The sequence below is a fragment of the Tursiops truncatus genome, chromosome 1 (assembly GCF_011762595.2).
Source record: "Tursiops truncatus isolate mTurTru1 chromosome 1, mTurTru1.mat.Y, whole genome shotgun sequence".
Taxonomy (NCBI): domain Eukaryota; kingdom Metazoa; phylum Chordata; class Mammalia; order Artiodactyla; family Delphinidae; genus Tursiops; species Tursiops truncatus.
Window position 1 is genome coordinate 108641743 of NC_047034.1, and position 20776 is coordinate 108662518.

Below are 20776 nucleotides of genomic sequence, written 5' to 3' on the forward strand. Positions count from 1 at the left end.
GACTATAACTATGTCTATGTTATTGGATATGCATTTTAGTAAAGGAATGTTCAGATGTGTAGTTAGATACAGGACAATAAACCATAACTGAGGGCTGTCTATTACAATGGACAGAAATCTACAAGTTACTATAACTTCACATAAAAAATTTATGTGTGTGTGTGTGTGTGTGTGTGTGTGTGTGTGTGTGTGTATTTTCACTAAGTCTGGGTCCTTTAATCAATAATATACAGTAAGTCTAAGTAAGCACATACCCTGCATAATCATTGGGTGTTCTTCATACTTTTATAACATTGAAAAAATGTGTTACCTACTTTCTTGCTTTGTTTTCAAGTACTGTATGATTTTTTTGTAACACAAACAAATATAAAGTAAGGCAGTGGGGCTTCCCTGGTGGCGCAGTGGTTGGGAGTCCGCCTGCCGATGCAGGGGACACGGGTTCGTGCTCCGGTCCAGGAAGATCCCACATGCCGCGGAGCCTGCGCTTCCGGAGCCTGTGCTCCACAACGGGAGAGGCCACAGCAGTGAGAGGCCCGCGTACCGCAAAACAAAACAAAACAAAACAAAAAACAAAAACAAAAAACAAAAAAAAGGGCTCCCTGGTGGCGCAGTGGTTGGGACTCCGCCTGCCGATGCAGGGGACGCGGGTTCGTGCCCCGGTCCGGGAAGATCCCACATGCTGCGGAGCGGCTGGGCCCGTGAGCCATGGCCGCTGAGCCTGCGCATCCGGAGCCTGTGCTCCATGACGGGAGAGGCCACAGCAGTGAGAGGCCCGCGTACCGCAAAAAAAAAAAAAATAAATAAATAAATAAATAAATAAATAAATAAATAAATAAATAAAGTAAGGCAGTGGTTTTATATGTACAGCATTAAGGTCTGAAAGGAAATAACTTATAAGAATTGGTGATTTGTACAGATTTAAAATTCAATGAAAAATTGAATTGCATCACAGATATACGTATTGCTAAAGCTAGAGTTCATTATTTATTTTAAACTCTTCGTTTTTGTGATATAGAAACTAAGGAAAAAACCAAACAACACTTTTTGAGGTCAATTAATAAAGAAATATGAGCTAAAATATTTTTTATTATGTCAGCATGTCTGTTGCTGAAATTATCTTGGGAGAGTATGTGTACCTGACTCTCAAGTTACATAGAAAAACTCCCATAAAATAGAAGCATGATATTTATAAATAGAAGCCTTAATTCTCCTTTACCGTATTTAATCCCTGTACTGCCAAATAGCTCTAAGAAATCCACCTGTGAGATACCATCCAGTCAAACTGGCAAGAGACCAATCTCAGTCATTATTGACATCCTGCCTTCTCCCTAGAATTACACCAGCATCTAGGTGGCATCTGTGTTACCTAGGAAGTGAAGGAAGTTCTTCAATGTTCAGTCCTCATACTTGTCTCTGAAATTTCTTCCTTGGTGTATTACATAGCTATTCACTAGGACCTGGCACTCCCTTAGGGGAACCTTGCACTCTTGGGGAGCACTTGGGGGGTGGTTAAGGGTCACTGCCTTTCACAGAACTCTAGGATCTCTATTCTCTCCCTAGGCCTGGGGAATTATTCCTCTCTGTCTCTTTTTGCCCTCAAAGACAACTCATCTCCTACATTCAGGCTCTTTGAAAATTAAAGCATGAATGTGGGTAATCTGCAAGCAACTTTTGCTTTCTGCCTGTTAACACAGACCTCCCTTAAGACTACATATCACAAAGGGTCCATCTCCCTAGTTGGAATTTGAGAGGGGCGTTGGGTAAGGAGGAGAAAATAAAAGAAAATTAATTATATATATGTATATATACACATACATATTATGTATATATTTGTATATATATATGTAAAATCCTGCCACATTATTTTCTACAAAAGCTGTCTAATGAACTATCAGTCAAAAACTAGGATTTCCAACCTACTACTACAATGTTTTATTCTTTACTATTTATCTAAATGCGTACAGAAATAGAAAAGAAAATTTTTATAGTCTTTGAAAGTTTATTTCAAACTGATTACCTATATGAATATTAGGTTTCAGTGCTTAAAATCAGCACCATCTAATAGAGTATGTAATACGAATCACAGATGTGAGCCACAGTAAAAAAAAAAAAAGTGAAAAGAAATAGAGATTAATTTCATTTTATATATATATATATATATATATATATATTTTTTTTTTTTTTTTTTTTTTTTTTTTTTTTTTGTGGTATGCGGGCCTCTCACTGTTGTGGCCTCTCCTGTTGCGGAGCACAGGCTCCGGACGCGCAGGCTCAGCGGCCATGGCTCACGAGCCCAGCCGCTCTGCGGCATATGGGATCTTCCCGGACCGGGGCACGAACCCATGTCCCCTGCATCGGCAGGCAGACTCTCAACCACTGCGCCACCAGGGAAGCCCTTCAGTAATATATTTTATGTAACCCAAGATATAAGAATATTATCATTTCAACATGTAATCAGTATTAAAATTATTAATGAGATTTTTTATACAAAGTTTTTGAAATATAGTGTGTATATTATTCTTACATCACATTTCAGTTCAGACCAGTTAATTTCAAGTGCTGAGTAGCTACATATCATGAGTGGCTGCAGTATTGTTCAGTGAGTTTAACTACCCCACACTGCAATATAATAATTTTTAATCAGCAGTTGATGGTTTAATTTCCTATCTCTGGTATAAATAAAATGTACATTCCTGTCAGATTAACTATATGTGGTACCCTGAACTTAATCTTCTACTTTCATTAATCTGTGCTTTTGTTCAGCCTTTGCTCATGCCATTCCTCACCACTAAAAATGGCTCTTTCTCATCACCAGTGTAAAAATCACCTATTTTTCAGGGCCCAACTCAAATACAGTTTCATAATTTATTATTTGAAACCATTAATATTTGGATTTTAAAAAGGTAATATATATATATATTTTATATATATATATATATATATATATATATATATACACACACACATACACATACATATTGTATTTTACTTAACACTGCCAGCAGACTATGGGACAGCACAACCATAATTAGACACATTGATATTTCTATGGTGAAACGTAAGGATGTTCAGATTAATCAATCTATATCAAGACTATAAGTAGCCTCACTCAGATCAGGTAAAAGCATTATTATCAAATAAACACAAGTTAGGTTAAGTTTGCCACTAAATGTGTTGTGAAAAACTTTGGGTTTTCAGCGCTTTAGGGACGGCAGAACTGCAGTTAGGATTATGAACATGCATTACTTCTCCAGTGAAGCCAGCTCTAGCTGCACGCGCACACAGGGTGCCTGTGCCTAGGAACTCCTTTACTATTTACCTGTAGCGTGTGTTCTGTTCTACTTGTTCTGCTCAGCATTGTGAGATACCTTATCTACTGAAGCAAAGAGAGTGTTCCTGCACACAAGGGCTTTATTTTCATTCTTCTTAGTATCTTCTACAGTGGCAGCCTACCACTCTGCCATTTATAGAGTATACCTCAGTAGATATTTCATTTTTTAAATTTTATTTGTAAAAGTGTTTTAAAAGTGATTAAAAGTCATAAATAGAAGAATATAATTTAAGAAAACAAGTTAATAGTATTTGAATGAAAATACAGGAAAGACTACGTTCCATACAAATACTGTAACAAGAGTTTTGAATAACTGAAAGTTTCTGTGTGATTTTCTAGGTTATAAGTAGATAATTACATTAAAATGAAAACAGGAGCAATATTGAGAGTAATCTTGTTTGAAAAATAATCATTTTTGCAACTTTATATTCTTTATTAATAGGGAGAAGTAGGAGACCAAGGAAACATTGGGAAGATTGGTGAAACAGTAAGCTTATTTTATGCTCTTCAACTTTTAAATCATCTTGTGAGCATTTTTAGGAATCATGTTAGCATGATCTTTGCTTATAAAATTCAGAATACAAAATACTTATCCACTACAAATTTAAATTCATTGGTGATGTGACAAATAAAACCTACTCTACAAAAGAGAAATGAGGGAAAACACAGATACTGATAGTTTTATCCAATATAAATTACATTTGTGATCTCAGGAACATTCTTGTATTTAATATTTGGTCTTTACATTTAGTTCTGATCATCTCAAACTAAATTTGACCGTAATATTTTTCATGATTAAAACGCTACAAATTATCAAACCATAAAATATTATAATAGGTGGAAGATATTTTTCTTTGTATTTGAAAGATTGGAGTAAACCATGAGGTAAGTCATTGGGAAACATAATTTCTTTCCTCGAAAGTTTGGCTTGTTTAAATTTACATTATTGAGGAAGTAGGAGGCTTCATGTTGTATTTGAATCAGGTATGTTAGGGGTAATTTTCTTTTTTTCTATGGGACAAGTCAGCTACAATATTCTCTGACAAATGAACCTACATAACATATAAAGTGGTGAATTAAATTAATGAAAGGCAAGTGACTTTATCTACAAAGTGTGCTGGGTTGCCACAAAGAAAGTCATACTGTTTAATAACAATATTTGTTTAATAGGTTAAATGAGCAAATATAATTTTCTATAACCTATCTTACAACTTAAATAAAAATAAATTTTCTTAAAAATTGTTTTGTGAGCTTAAATAATTAAATATATTTTCTAGCCTGGTAGTAAAACAGCAATATATTTCTGATACTCTTAATTTTTGTCACTAATTATTAATAAAAATAGGGAGATAATCCATTTAGTCTTAAAAGATCATTGCCATACCATTTAATCCTGAGTCACTAGAAGATGAATATTTTTTCCTTTTTTTTTAACCAAAAGGGAAATTTCATTGGAGTATTTATATCAATTCAGTTATTCAAGGTTTCTCATCAAGTATGAATGTAATCTGTATTTCTCTGTCATTCAAATTTTTTAAAATTTAAAGAAATGAAATTCTGCCATTTCTGAGTGGCAAATTGCTTAAAAATATATATAAACTAAAATTTATAGCCAAACTTAAAATAACAATGAAGAACATCTTTTCTTAAAATAACACATATCAAACTTCTAAGTTTTATTTGCTTAATAATGTTGGACCTGGTTCCACATAGTATAGGAACCCATCACCAGTGCTGTCCAAAGAGGAAATGGACTATTTTGGCAGGTAGCAGATTTCTGTTATTGGAGGGAAATTAACAATTATGGACCATTCGCTGTGTGCCAGGCATAATGCTATGTGATATTTTATGTTGTGGAATTTCGTTTAATTCTCAAACAATTTTAAAAGACACATTTTGTTATTCCAGTTTTTGAAATGAGGAAACTGAAGCACAGTAAGTAACCTGTTCAGAGTTACATAGCTGATCAATAGCTGAACTAAGATTTAAACCCATAGCTCCAAACTCAGAATCCAGATCTCAAAATCCAAAGCATTATACCATGCTGGGGATTTTTTTTCCAGCTGTATTGAGGTATAATTGACAAATAAAATTTAAGATATTTCAAATGTATGTGATGATTTGATACACACACACACACACACACACACACACACACACATATATATATATATATATATATATATATATATATATAGTGAAAGGATCCCCCCACTTCCATCAAGTTAATTAGCATAGCTGGGGATATTTTAATATTAGCTGAAAGCCACTTGGCCTAGATTTTATAGAGAGGTTTTAGGCATCAGATAAGTTATGAAACAAAAGGACCTTTCCAACCTTTTCCAACTTTGAGGTTCCATCTTCCTCATTAAGGATGGGAGATAAAGACTTTTAAAAAACTCTAGTGGTTATAGTGAATTAATTAAGATATATAAAACGCCTGAAGAATATTTTTGACTCTTGATAATTCCCAACTTCTATTTTATCATGTTAGTTTCAGAAACTTAGCAATATAGTTCATCTAATCCAGAGTTCTGTTAAAACTCTCAAGAGATATGGGAAAATATGATTGCACTTCATGATGTCAGTCTTGTAATTTGGGGATATCTAAGGTTAGTTGTAATTGCATAGCTAGTTTTTATTTTTCCCAAACTTTTTGTATGGTCATTTAATTCCCTTTTAATAGCCTCCTCCAGTTTTGTTCCTTTCTAGATTCATACAAATTAGAACCCAATTTGTGATAGAGAGTGCCAAACACAGTGGTCCCATCTCATGTCTATATACCTCTTGCATTTACTTACTATAGGCAAAGAATTAATTTCTATAAATGTGCCCTAAATCTCTAATTTCAAAGAAATTATCCTCTACGTTCTAGCATTCTTTTATGAATAAACCTGGAATTATCCCACCTTAATTGCCAGTCCTCTCTGTCTTTCATTCTCTAGGCTGAAAGCATTTGAAGAGCTGTAAAAGGGAAGAGAATATACTCTTTCAGTATTGGTCAAGAAACCAGAATTAAAATCAGTATATAGGCCTTATAAGGGAACAGACATTATAAGGGAACAGCTTTTTTTGTAGGCAAGAATATTTTAATAGAATTCCTAACACTCAGACTCTTCCATAGAGTGATTCAACACCTCACCCTTAGATTTGGATGACTTTCTGCAATCATTTGTTCAGCAGATATTTATATTTATATTCAGGCACATTCATTGAACATTTGATCCCTGCCTTCATGAACTTTGTAGTCTATCAGAGGTTTGACAGACATTAAATAAATAATCACATAAAATATATAATTATAAACTGTAATACATTCTCTAGATGAAAATTTTAAGAGACTGTGACAAAGTTGCCAAATTTAGATCAGGAGATGAGAGAAGACTGTTTTGAAATACCGTATGAGCTGTAACCATAAAGAATGGTATGAGTTAGCTTGGGAAGAGTGGGGGGGAAAAAACTGCTTCTGGAATATGCACTATAACATACTTCCCACCTGTGTCCCTTGCCTTGCTTTAGACAAGTCACTTAATTTCTCTAAATATTTTTTTTCTCAACAGTAAAAGTATGAAAATAATAACTACCTCATAGAGTTTCTTATGAGGATTAAACATGATAATGCACTTAAAACACTTAGCACAGAGCTGGTCACATAGTGAAAACTTGATAAATGTTAGCTGTAGTGGCGGTGGTGGTGGTTATTCTTATATGTGATGGTTCTAAATGGGAAAGCATTTAACTGTTTTGAGGAACTGAAAGAAAGCCAGTGTGGATAGACCTTGGTGAACCAAGGGAAAAGCAGTATTAGGTGGTATTAGTGAAGGAGGCAGGAGCCAAATTATTCAGGACCATGTTTATTATTTTGGACTTGGTCCTAAAGTAGATGGAGAATCATTGAAGTATTCTAAGTAAGCCAATGACATGATTTAATTTGTGTTTTAAGATCACTCTGTAGCAGTGGATTGGGAACTTTGAACATGGTTGTGAGCAGCAGAAGTAGAAGAGGGTAACCAGTTAGGATGCTATTGCAGTAGACTAAACGAGGGAGAAAAATGACGGGCCAGATGATGGCAGTGGAGATAAGTGGATGTATTTGAGATCTGTTTAAGGTGACAGTTTGGACAAAGGCTGCAATAAAAGGGAATGATTCTAGTCAGTCCCCAGCATATAATAGACCTTTGATTACTATTTATGATTATCAGGAGAATTCTGGAAGCGTAAGGAATTTGTATTTATGATGTTTAAGGATAATTCCAATTCTAAGAATCTATGACTCTTTTCTAAGAATTGTAATGTTTTCTAGTCTTCCTCTCATCTGCCAATTTGGCTTCTTTTCTCTGGCTGTCTTTCTGGAGTTGGAACAAACAGAGCTAGAATAAATATTTTAGGGGCAGTGGATCCACAGCCTTCTTCATGAGTGGGATAACTTTATGTTTTCTTTATTTTTGATGATACTCAAAACTATGCAGGCTTTTTTCAATAGAAGGAAACTGGGGTGTCTTTGCAAAATGATCAGCAGTCACTCCCAGGATCCTTTTCTAGTCTGTTATTTTAAAGCTAAAATTTGGATTTTTTTTTCATTAAGTGACCTTGATTACATTAAATTCAGATGCCATTTTTCTGCCCACTTGAAGAGCTCCTCATGATTCTCCTATACTCTGACCAGACTCTCTTTATATCTCTTAAAATATAATCCAACTATTTGATTTCACCTCATTTACTCCTTAATTTATCCATTTAGCAGATTTCATAAGTGATCTACCATGTCCTCTCTGTTATTCTGCCGCCCCCTGGTGTGCTAGTGTATAGTAAATGACTGATGAACAGAAAGGAAGAGGAAGAGGAAAGGCCATGCATAATCCTCAAAATCAGGTAATCCAGTTCTCATTATAAAATTTTAGAATCAGAGAACTTCTGTTGGCTGATTCTAAACTGGATTATAACCGATTCATTCAAGACCAAGTAGAGGTGGAGTCAGAGGGGGAAATTAAAAGAAGTCTATTTTTTGAAGACCTATTATCTCATTTAATCTTGAAGCAACCCTTGTAAGATAAATCTTACTGCCATTCTGTAAGTGAGGAAACTGAGATTTATTGAAGTTATGTGATATGTTCAAATTCACAGCTAGTAAGCAAATGTGAATTCTCTAATTCCAGTTCTAAGGTTCTTTTCTCTGCATCAGGAAATCATCAGTTTGTCCTGTTTTTAAATGGAAACTTGAAGTGCATCTTTGTGAATCAGTGGTTAGAAAGATTTAAAAGATTTTGAGGGATCTGGAAGAAAATATTTTAGAAGTGCTCAACACAAAATCTCATTTGATACAGCGGTTAGTTGTGCTGCTTTCTCGTAGCATTACTGTGAAATTATTATCAAACTTGATACAAGCTGATTTTATTTAACAAGTTCCATTCTTTCTTTCATTAAGAAGAGAATGGTGGCTTTATGTGGACATACCTAAATCATAAAAAGTGACTCATATTTCCTTGAGGAAAAGTCCCAGGCTTGATGGCACCATTTAGCCAAACAGAAAGAACAAAGTAAAATTCTATCAACTGCCCCTCTGTAGGGCCTCTGTAGTACCTTTATCTTAAAAAATGTCATCTACTCCCTTCTGTTTTCAAGCTGCACGTACCTGTAGCACACTGCAAAGCTGTGTATATCTCCTACCTGGCAGGGTGTGATAATTTTTCTCAGAGAATGGAAAGCTATATGAAATGTATATCCACGATGCATTCCATCACAAGAAGGATGTATACCTGAATATGATAAAAAAATAGCTACAATTTATTGAAAATCTGTGATCTGCTGGATACTTTGCATATATTGTATCTTTTAATCCTTACAAAAGACACTGGGAAATATTCCTTTTTTATACAAAAGAAAACTTATGTTTCAGAGAAGTTAAACTTGTCTGAGGTCAGATAGTAAAGTAGCAGAGCTGGGATTGAAAAGGAGTTATGACTAACTTCTCCATATCCCCATGCTTCCTCTTAACAGTGAAGTGAAGATTTCTAATTGTCTTTTAATGAATACATATTGTCCTGTTATTACTGTATGAAGCTGAAAATTATGGGGCCCCAATTACCACATGGTGGTTTGACAGGTATCTCAAAAACATGTTTGTGTTAAATTGTTATGTTTTAGGATCATGTATTTGACATTTATCATCTTTGAAATGTTTTAATAGCATCATTTAGTCAATTAAGTGAATTAATTTCACTATACTATTAAGTCTGTGAAAGTGTAGAATGTTAAAAAAAAGTATCAATCAGTGAAATCAAAAGGGGAGATACAGAAAGTGTGTGGACATATTAGTGGATATGAACAGAGAAGATATATAATGTTATAATTCCAGGTAAATTGAAGGGAAGTGAAGTAAACAATTCTAAAAACCCTACCATTCTCTAAAACCAGGTCCAAGGTGAACTGTTACTTTAGAAATGAGATGCCAATAGTTTTTAAATCTCAAACACAAGAGATTTATCCAAGAAAATGGAGTCAGCAGATTTCTAGGAACAGTTGAGGTGCTTAAAAGGTAGAAGGATTTTTGAGTCTTTTGGACTATAAGATACACTATTTTCCGGACATTTATGACATCGTTTTGTAAAAAGCAAAATAAGTTACTAAGAAAATAGCAAATACTATATTAGATGTGGTCCTATAGAACTTTTTTCTACAGCTACGAAAATTAAAGAGTATGGGAAAAATGATGACTACAGAAAAGCGTTCATATCAAAAAACCAAATGTGATAAGAGGTAGACCAAGAATAAATCACATGTAAGTGGTTATTAAGGAAAAAGCAACAAAACTTTTTTTTTTAAATTCACATGATTATAATATAAAAGCTAAAAGGCAAAATTTATATCTATGGGGAAATGAGTGATACACATGATCCTGTGCTACAAGCTAAAAACACAGAAGTTATTGAAAGCCAGGCATATAAAGGCTTATATACTTTATTTTTTATTATTATTTTTTAAATGTTTATTTATTTATTTATTTTCTTGTTAGTCATCCATTTTATACACATCAGTGTATACATGTCAATACCAGTCTCCCAATTCATCACACCACCACCACCACCCCCCGCCACTTTCCCCCCTTGGTGTCCATACGTTTGTTCTCTACATCTGTGTCTCAATTTCTGCCCTGCAAACCGGTTCATCTGTACCATTTTTCTAGGTTCTGCATATATGCGTTAATACACGATATTTGTTTTTCTCTTTCTGACTTACTTCACTCTGTATGACAGCCTCTAGATCCATCCACATCTCTACAAATGACCCAATTTCGTTCCTTTTTATGGCTGAATAATATTCCCTTGTATATATGTACCATATCTTCTTTATCCATTCGTCTGTCGATGGGCCTTTAGGTTGCTTCCATGACCTGGCTGTTGTAAATAGTGCTGCAATGAACGTTGGGGTGCATGTGTCTTTTTGAATTATGGTTTTCTCTGGGTATATGCCCGGTAGTGGGATTGCTGGGTCATATGGTAATTCTATTTTTAGTTCTTTAAGGAACATTCATACTGTTCTCCATAGTGGCTGTATCAATTTACATTCCCACCAACAGTGCAAGAGGGTTCCCTTTTCTCCACACCCTCTCCAGCATTTGTTGTTTGTAGATTTTCTGATGATGCCCATTCTAACTGGTGTGAGGTGATACCTCATTGTAGTTTTCATTTGCATTTCTCTAATAATTTCATGTGCTTTTCACATGAAGCTTTTCATGTGCTTCACGGCCATCTGTATGTCTTCTTTGGAGAAATGTCTATTTAGGTCTTCTGCCCATTTCTGGACTGGGTTGTTTGTTTTTTTCATATTGAGCTCCATGAGCTGTTTATATATTTTGGAGATTAATCCTTTGTCCAATCATTCATTTGCAAATATTTTCTCCCATTCTGAGGGCTGTCTTTTCATCTTGTTTATGGTTTCCTTTGTTGTGCAAAAGCTTTTAAGTTTCATTAGGTCCCATTTTTTTATTTTTGTTTTTATTTCCATTACTCTAGGAGGTGGATCAAAAAATATCTTGCGGTGATATATGTCAAAGAGTGTTCTTCCTATGTTTTCCTCCAAGAGTTTTATAGTGTCCAGTCTTTCATTTAAGTCTCTAATCCATTTTGAGTTTATTTATGTGTATGGTGTTAGGGAGTGTTCTAATTTCATTCTTTACATGTAGCTGTCCAGTTTTCTCAACACCACTTATTGAAGAGACTGTCTTTCCTCCATTGTACCTCCTTGCCTCCTTTGTCATAGATAAGCTGACCATAGGTGTGTAGGTTTATCTCTGGGCTTTCTATCCTGTTCCATTGATCTATATTTCTGTTTTCGTGCCAGTACCATATTGTCTCGATTACTGTGGTTTTGTAGTATAGTCTGAAGTCAGGGAGTCTCATTTCTCCAGCTCCATTTTTTTCCCTCAAGACTGCTTTGGCTATTCGGGATCTTTTGTGTCTCCATACAAATTTTAAGATTTTTTGTTCTAGTTCTGTAAAAACTGCCATTGGTAATTTGATAGGGATTGCATTGAATCTGTAGATTGCTTTGGGTAGTATGGTCATTTTCACAATATTGATTCTTCCAATCCAAGAACATGGTATATCTCTCCATCTGTTGGTATCATCTTGAATTTCTTTCATCAGGGTCTTATAGTTTTCTGTGTACAGGTTTTTTGTCTCCCTAGATAGGTTTATTCCTAGGTATTTTATTCTTTTTGTTGCAGTGGTAAATGGGAGTGTTTCCTTAATTTCTCTTTCAGATTTTTCATCATTAGTGTATGGGAATGCAAGAGATTTCTGTGCATTAATTTTGTATCCTGCAACTTTACCAAATTCATTGATTAGCTCTAGTAGTTTTCTGGTGGCATCTTTAGGATTCTCTCTCTATAGTATCATGTCATCTGCAAACAGTTACAGTTTTACTTCTTCTTTTCCAATTTGTATTTCTTTTTGTTCCTCTGATTGCCATGGCTAGGACTTCCAAAACTCTGTTGAATAAAAGTGGCAAGAGTGGATATCCTTGTCTTGTTCCTGATCTTAGAGGAAATACTTTCAGTTTTTCACCATTGAGAATGATGTTTGCTATGAGTTTGTCATATATGGCCTTTATTATGTTGAGGTAGGTTCCCTCTATGCCCACTTTCTGAAGAGTTTTTATCATAAATTGGTGTTGAATTTTGTCAAAAGCTTTTTCTGCATCTGTTGAGATGATCATATGGTTTTTATTCTTCAATTTGTTAATATGGTGTATCACATTGATTGATTTGCATATTTTGAAGAATCCTTGCATAGCTGGGATAAATCCCATTTGATCATGGTGTATGATCCTTTTAATGTGTTGCTGGATTCTGTTTGCTAGTATTTTGTTGAGGATTTTTGCATCTATATTCATCAGTGATATTGTTGTGTAATTTTCTTTTTTTGTAGTATCTTTGTCTGGTTTTGGTATCAGGGTGATGGTGGCCTCATCGAATGAGTTTGGGAGTATTCCTTCCTCTGCAATTTTTTGGAAGAGTTTGAGAAGGATGGGTGTTAGCTCTTCTCTAAATGTTTGATAGGATTTACCTGTGAAGCCATCTGGTCTTGGACTTTTGTTTGTTGGAAGATTCTTAATCACAGTTTCAATTTCATTACTTGTGATTGGTCTGTTCATATTTTCTGTTTCTTCCTGGTTCAGTCTTGGGAGGTTATACCTTTCTAAGAATTTGTTCATATCTTCCAGGTTGTCCATTTTATTGTCATAGAGTTGACTGTAGTAGTCTCTTAGTATGCTTTGCATTTCTGCGGTGTCTGTTGTAACTTCTCCTTTTTCATTTCTGATTTTATTGACTTGAGTCCTCTCCCTCTTTTTCTTGATGAGTCTCGCTAATGGTTTATCAATTTGGTTTATCTCCTCAAGGAACCAGCTTTTAGTTTTAGTGATCTTTGCTATCGTTTTCTTTGTTTCGATTTCATTTATTTCTGCTCTGACCTTTATGATATCTTTCCTTCTGCTAACTTTGGGTTTAGTTTGTTCTTCTTTCTCTAGTTCCTTTAGGTGTAAGGTTAGATTGTTTATATGAGATTTTTCTTGTTTTTTGAGGTAGGCTTGTATAGCTATAAACTTCCCTCTTAGAACTGCTTTTGCTGCATCCCATAGGTTTTGGATCATCGTGTTTTCATTGTCATTTGTGTCTAGGTATTTTTTGATTTCCTCTTTGATTTCTTTAGTGATCTCTTGGTTATTTAGTAACATATTGTTTAGCCTCCATGTGTTTGTCTTTTTTACATTTTTTCCCCTGTAATTGATTTCTAATCTCATAGGGTTGTGGTCAGAAGTGATGCTTGATATGATTTCAGTTTTCTTAAATTTACTGAGGCTTCATTTGTGACCCAAGATGTGATCTATCCTGGAGAATGTTCTGTGCACACTTGAGAAGAAAGTGTAATCTGCTGTTTTTCGATGGAATGTCCTATAAATATCAATTAAATCTATCTGGTCTATTGTGTCATTTATTGTGTTTCCTTATTAATTTTCTGTTTGCATGATCTGTCCATTGCTGTAAGTGAGGTGTTAAAGTCCCCCACCATTATTGTATTACTGTCGATTTCCTCTTCTATAGCTGTTAGCAGTTGCCTTATGTATTGAGGTGCTCCTATGTTGGGTGCATAAATATTTATAACTGTTATATATTCTTCTTGGATTGATCCCTTGATCATTATGTAGTGTCGTTCCTTGTCTCTTGTAACATTCTTTATTTTAAAGTCTATTTTATCTGTTATGAGAATTGCTACTCCAGGTTTCTTTTGATTGCTATTTCCATGGAATATCTTTTTCCATCCCCTCACTTCCAGTCTGTATGTGTCCCTGGGTCTGAAATGGGTCTCTTGTAGACAGCATATAGATGGGTCTTGTTTGTGTATCCATTCAGCAAGCCTGTGTCTTTTGGTTGGAGCATTTAATCCATTCACATTTAAGGTAATTATCAATACGTATGTTCCTGTTACCATTTTCTTAATTGTTTTGGGTTTGTTTTTGTAGGTCCTTTTCTTCTCTTGTGTTTCCCACTTAGACAAGTTCCTTTAGCATTTGTTGTAGAGCTGGTTTGGTAGTGCTGAATTCTCTTAACTTTTGCTTGTCTGTAAAGCTTTTGATTTCTCCATCAAATCTGAATGAGATCCTTGCTGGGTAGTGTAATCTTGGTTGTAGGTTCTTCCCTTTCATCACTTTAAGTATATCATGCCACTCCCCTCTGGCTTGTAGTGTTTCTGCTGAGAAATCAGCTGTTAAACTTATGGGAGTTCCCTTGTATGTTATTTGTCATTTTTTCCATTGCTGCTTTCAGTAGTTTTTCTTTGTGTTTAATTTTTGCCAATTTGATTACTATGTGTCTCGGTGTGTTTCTCCTTGGGGTTTTCTTGTATGGGACTCTCTGTGCTTCCTGGACTTGAGTGACTATTTCCTTTCCCATGTTAGGGAAGTTTTCGACTATTATCTCTTCAGATATTTTCTCAGGTCCTTTGTCTCTCTCTTCTCCTTCTGGGACCCCTATAATGCGAATGTTGTTGTGTTTAATGTTGTCCCAGAGGTCTCTTAGGCTGTCTTCATTTCTTTTCATTCTTTATTCAGTTCTGCAGCAGTGAATTCCACCATTCTGTCTTCCAGGTCACTTATCCCTTCTTTTGCCTCAGTTATTCCACTATTGATTCCTTCTAGTGTATTTTTCATTTCATTTATTGTATTGTTCATCTCTGTTTGTTTGTTCTTTAATTCTTCTAGACCTTGTTAAACATTTCTTGCATCTTCTCGATCTTTGCCTCCGTTCTTTTTCCGAGGTTCTGGATCATCTTCACTATCACTATTCTGAATTCTTTTTCTGGAAGAATGCCGATCTCCACTTCATTTAGTTGTTTTTCTGGGGTTTTATCTTGTTCCTTCATCTGTTACATAGCCCTCTGCCTTTTCATCTTCTCTATCTTTCTGTGAATGTGGTTTTTGTACCACAGGCTGCAGGATTGTAATTCTTTTTGCTTTTGCTGTCTGCCCTCTCTATACTTTATTTTATATTAAGTATATTTTTCTTTATCCTTATTAAATATAAATCAAGTTACTATTAAAAAGTAAAATATTGTAGGAAAAGGAATGAGATCCAACATATATGGAGTTATATGGGGAACAAGGTATTTATCATACATGTCATGTTAAAGAGTAATAAACAAAAGTACTCTTCTTAGTCTAATAAAGTCTCTCAGATTGCCCAAATTAGAATAAACTACTTCAAAGGAACCAAATAAAAGAGAAATTTAAATGGAACTTTGTGCCTCCAAAGTCACAATAACATCACTCATTTTAAGATGTAAACATTCGGTGTGTATACTGCCTAGGGCACTAAGCCTGTTAGCCTTCTGACTATGAAAATATAAACTTGATCACTTTACCTATTTTAGAATTGATTAAAAAAATAAGCATTTTTTAGTTCCCTTTGGTTTTAAAGGATTTGCTCCTAAGGATTATTTTTTAAAATTCTTAAAATATAATTCTGTATTTGAACCTGGGACTGAAGATTCAGAATCCTAACAGGTTTAAAAATTATTATCCTATGATTTGAAGTAAATTAGTTGTCTACACATATGTGTATCTCACATGTTCTTCATCATGTACTGTGTTCTGGAAGGATATTGTGATTTCTTACAGCCAACAAAAATGAAAGACACTAGTAAACTTCTTTTGTTTATTCTATCATTAGAAGGTACTTATTGAAAACTTACTGTGTGCTAGATATACAGCTAAATAAGGCTTGATCCTTAAGTGATTTAACTTCTTGAAACTGAGTAAAGATTTCTACACATAATTTTGCCCAAACACTAATCATGTTATATAAGATACTCTAAGACAAGGAAGTAAAAATTGTTTTGACAGTCATCATGAAGATATATATGTTGATAGAGAAACTATGCCTTTGTTTGGCTAAAAATGTGTTACTATTTTTTTAGGTAGGGATACTACAAAGCAGTAATCCTTTAGAGCTAGATTTCTATATAGAAGAGCTCTGGAGGTGGTACTTTGGTTGGAAGGGGGACTTCCCTTGAATCGCTGTTTGCCTAGAAACTACACTGTTTTCTTTTATTAGTGCACTATCCTATTTTTATTTAGATATTAACACATCAATTAAAATAGCAAAAATATCTAGTGGTGTTTTTATGCTTAGAATTTATATGATAGATAATACCTCATTTGTTTATATCAAAGAATAGGAGGGACTGATGGAAATAATGGTAGGGACTAGAGTTAAGGTTGCCTTGGGCCTCCCATTGGTGCTACCGCTTGAGAAGGAGAATGCAGAATTAAAATCTGAGAGTAAGGCTACTAAAAAATCTTGTGGCTCTGACTTAAAAAAAAAAAAAAAAGTAAGATCTACGTAACCAATGTAACTACATTTTGAAATTTAAGGTTTACATTCAACCTAAACAAGAATCAGGAAATTTTTCTATAAAGAGCCAAATATTATATATATTTAGGCTTTGGGGCCATACAGTCTCTGTCACAACGTTTCAACTCTGCTATTGGAGTGCAAAAGCAGTCATAGACAGTAAGTAAATGAATGAGTCTGGCTATGTTCCCAATAAAATTTTATTTACAAAAACAGACAGTGGACAGGATTTGGCCGACAGGCTTTAGTTTGCCCTTTCCTTTTCTAGAAGGTCATACTTTACTTGGAATACACCAGTTTTATTAAATCAATCTGCCATATGCAGTTCTGCTTTATTATTAGTCATTTATTATTAACAGAAAAAAAAAATCACTAAACACAAATGTGATTTTTTTCAAACCAGAAAACAGATTCAAACTAGCAGACAGATTGTGTTGCAATCAGGCATTGATTTTGTATATTAAGTGTGAACATAGTGAATTAATTTGCATTTATATAGACCACATGTATATGCAGAGTAACCTACTAGAATTTATTGTTCGTTTTCCTTAACAGATACTTAAGAATCTCACCAGGAAATATTTTCCAAGAACAATGAAATCTGCTCTTTATGTGCACATGTTCACTAGAACCATTTTTCTGAACATTGTACGTGTTTTTTGAAGTTCTGTTTTAAGGGTCAAAGGATGTCCACATACTAAGTTTTAGTGAGTTTTTCTGTCATTACTTTGGACAAAGTTCTAAGGGAATGTCATTAGACCTGTATTCCCCTGTATACAGGAGGATATAGGTATTCCCCTGTATACCTATTCCTGTATTAGGTTGAGATATTTTGCATTTGCACTCTATCTTCTGTTTTTGAAACGTCTCTTTTTTTTCATCAATTCAACAAAGCAGCCTGATGGAGAGCATCACAGCATTTTTGCTCATAAATATGTATGGAACATTTAATGCTCTTTCTTTTTACTATAGGAAGAATAATTAAATGAAATCTGGATTGTCTACTAACGATAAATACAGCCAGCTTTGTGTTTTATAGAAAACTTTATGTAAGAATGTAACCTTTTCATTTCTTCAGTTCCAGGTAGAAAGATAGTAGCTGCTGAGATAGAGATTATATGCTCAGTTTGGGGTTTTTTTTTTTTTTTTTTTTTTCTGATTAATGGGTTTTGGAAAAACTATGTGACAAAATCTATGTTTTTCTGGTATGTTGATAATACCATTAGAAATTTTATAATCACTAAAATCAGGAAAGACCTAGATAATAGAAGCTTCTCCAAAAATGCTAGGGGAATGGGACCTAGTAGATTATAAGGGGGGGAAATCAGTCTATAAAGGCCTTAAGAATATGGGTTGTAAGAATTTCTCACCCTGACTTTTAAGAACTCCCACAATGTATACCTCACCTATCTTTATAGTTGTTATTTCTCACACTTCCCAACTTACTAGGCCAAACCAGGTCATTCAACATACCTTCAGTGTAACCCACTTATTTATGCCATTGTTTCTATCACCTCTAAAGACCTTCACTTTCCCACTCCTATTGTCTGCCTAGCATCAACTTTCAAGGTGCATTTTAAATCATCTGCTCAACCTTGAGGTCTTTCCTGATCTCCTTGCCAAATTAGATTCAGTCTCTTCCTCCATTAAGCCTTTATCTACATTATTGTGGTCCTTAACTGATTTTGCTTTGTACCACAGTTACTTTTTTAATTTGAACTATCTCTACAGAAAACTGTCTCCCACAGCAATGAGCACTTGCCTTAAATATTATACATTTTCAGTAAGTATAAGTTTATATGACGAACTGAGATAAATTAAGAAGGAAAAGGTGATTTTTCTAATTTATTTGCCATCTGTATCCTAAGAGGACTTTAGTGTACTTAAGCTAAGTCTGAAAATATGATGTATTCTCGTGAGACAGTCAGAATATGGAAGAACATTTCTTTGGGAACAACAGCATAAGAACAAAACATACGGAGGCATGAAAGATCTGGAATGTTTGCAGAACTGTATTGTAAACAGCTCAGAATGGCTGGAGGGAGGTAAGACACAATATGTCACAGCTCACCTGGCTCTTTTTACTTACCTATAATGTCCTTTCTATCTTTTCTGGATTACAAATACCTACTCTTCTTCCACAAGTCAGCCCAAGTGTCACTTCCTTTAAACCTTGATTGCTTTATCCTCTACGACTTATACATGCTTCTGTCATCATTTATTGACCTTAATTATTTACATGTCTTTCTCATACTAGACTGAGTTCTTTAAGGACCAGGGTTTGTTAAGCAAAACCTAAATCATGAAGTGTAACTTCTGTTTAGGAAAACTAATAATGAATGAAGGTAAATCCAAAAGCTTCCTCTGACCTGTAGTCTTCCCTAAAGTTGAAAATTGCATCTCAAACTTACTGGGTTCAAATCTGTATTCATCACCTCTCCTCCAAAAGCCATTCTAACCCCTCCTCTAAGCATTTTTTCTTTTTCTTTGTGAGGTCTTCAACTTCTTTATATTATCAAAGATCATTCAGAATGCCCAGTAATAAAATTTTTCATTATATCAGTTTATTTTTTCAGCTTTATTAAGGTGTAATTGACAAATAAAATTGTAAGATATTTAACGTATAAAATGTGATGATTTGATATACCTATACATTGTGAAAAGATTCTTTCCATCCAATTAATTAACACATCCATCTCCTCACATATTTACCTTTTCTGTTTGTGTATGAGAAAATTCCAACTATACAATACACTGTTATCAACTATAGCCACTATGATATACATTAGGACCACATTAGAAGTATATGTTGTATACTTTATTCTACAACCTTAATCCACTGACTTTTTGAGGCTCTCACTATTACACAGGCATTGATTGTATACCAATTATTTGTCAAATATTCTGTTAGATACTACAGATATAAAGTAAAAATAATCATTCTTGCTTTTGATGTGTTAGTGGGAAATGTATTAAAAAACAGTTAAAATACAGTAATTGTATTTCTATAAGAAAAGATCACTGCATTCTGTATGTAAGATCAAGGAGAAGGCTTTGGAGAGGAATCCACAGTTGATCAGGACCTTGATAAATGTTGAGAGTTTTCCTATAAATAGAGTAGGGCCTTAGGCAGCACTCCAGATAGGAGGCCAGACCTGTACAAAGGCTAAAAATCATGAAAGAACCCAGCATATACTGAATTGCTATTAGTGTATTTATTTATTTATTAAAATTTATTTTATCTGTTTATTTTTGGCTGCATTGGGCCTTCATTGCTGTGTGTGGGCTTTCTCTAGTCATGGCAAACGGGGGCTACTCTTCCTTGCAGTGCGCGGGCTTCTCACTGCTGTGGCTTCTCTTGTTGCGGAGCACGGGCTCTAGAGCGCAGGCTCAGTAGTTGTGGTACATGGGCTTAGTTGCTCCGTAGCATGTGGGATCTTGCCAGACCAGGGCTTGAACCCATGTCCCCTGCATTGGCAGGCAGATTCTTAACTGCACCACCAGGGAAGCCCGCTATTAGTTTAGTACTACTGGATTATACAGTGAAAAGCAAAGAGAGGGAAGAAAGAGTCTGAACAGGTAGACAATGATCAAATAATGAAGAGTTTTATGTATATGTATATGTCATCCACATTTTGTCCTGTGGGTAGGACATGCTGACTTTATACAATATTGTAAAATAATCATATTAGCCAATTAGAAATACTATGCTAGCTGCAAGGTGGAGGATAAATCATAGATAAAAGGACACAATGAAGAAGTAATTGTAGTAGTATTAGGGAGAGATGACAACCAGTACTTTAACTAGGGCAGTGGCAAAGGGGAAAGTTACGAAAAGATATTTAGGAGATAGAGCAAAAGCTCAGTAAACTCAGGGACTATATCTTACATACAGTGCCTGCTCTATAATATGTATTATTAAATAAATATTTGTTCAAAGGTTAGTGATTGAGATAGGTTCTTAGTTCCCTTTTAAATGCCCTGCCCTTCCATCTCTGTACATCCAAATCTTATCTCTCCTTTAAAGACCTAAC

At 34.7% G+C, this 20776-nt stretch overlaps 1 protein-coding gene across 2 annotated transcripts in view; it reads left to right on the top strand.

Moving 5' to 3' along the window:
* The window catches only part of COL24A1 (collagen type XXIV alpha 1 chain), a 392639-nt gene that overhangs the window by 178500 nt on the left and 193363 nt on the right, over positions 1 to 20776 (top strand). For both annotated transcript variants that reach the window (XM_073787806.1, XM_073787804.1), the window contains one exon: positions 3774 to 3818. In XM_073787806.1, coding sequence (XP_073643907.1) covers positions 3774 to 3818 — 45 coding nt within the window. The remainder of the gene's footprint in view (positions 1 to 3773; positions 3819 to 20776) is intronic.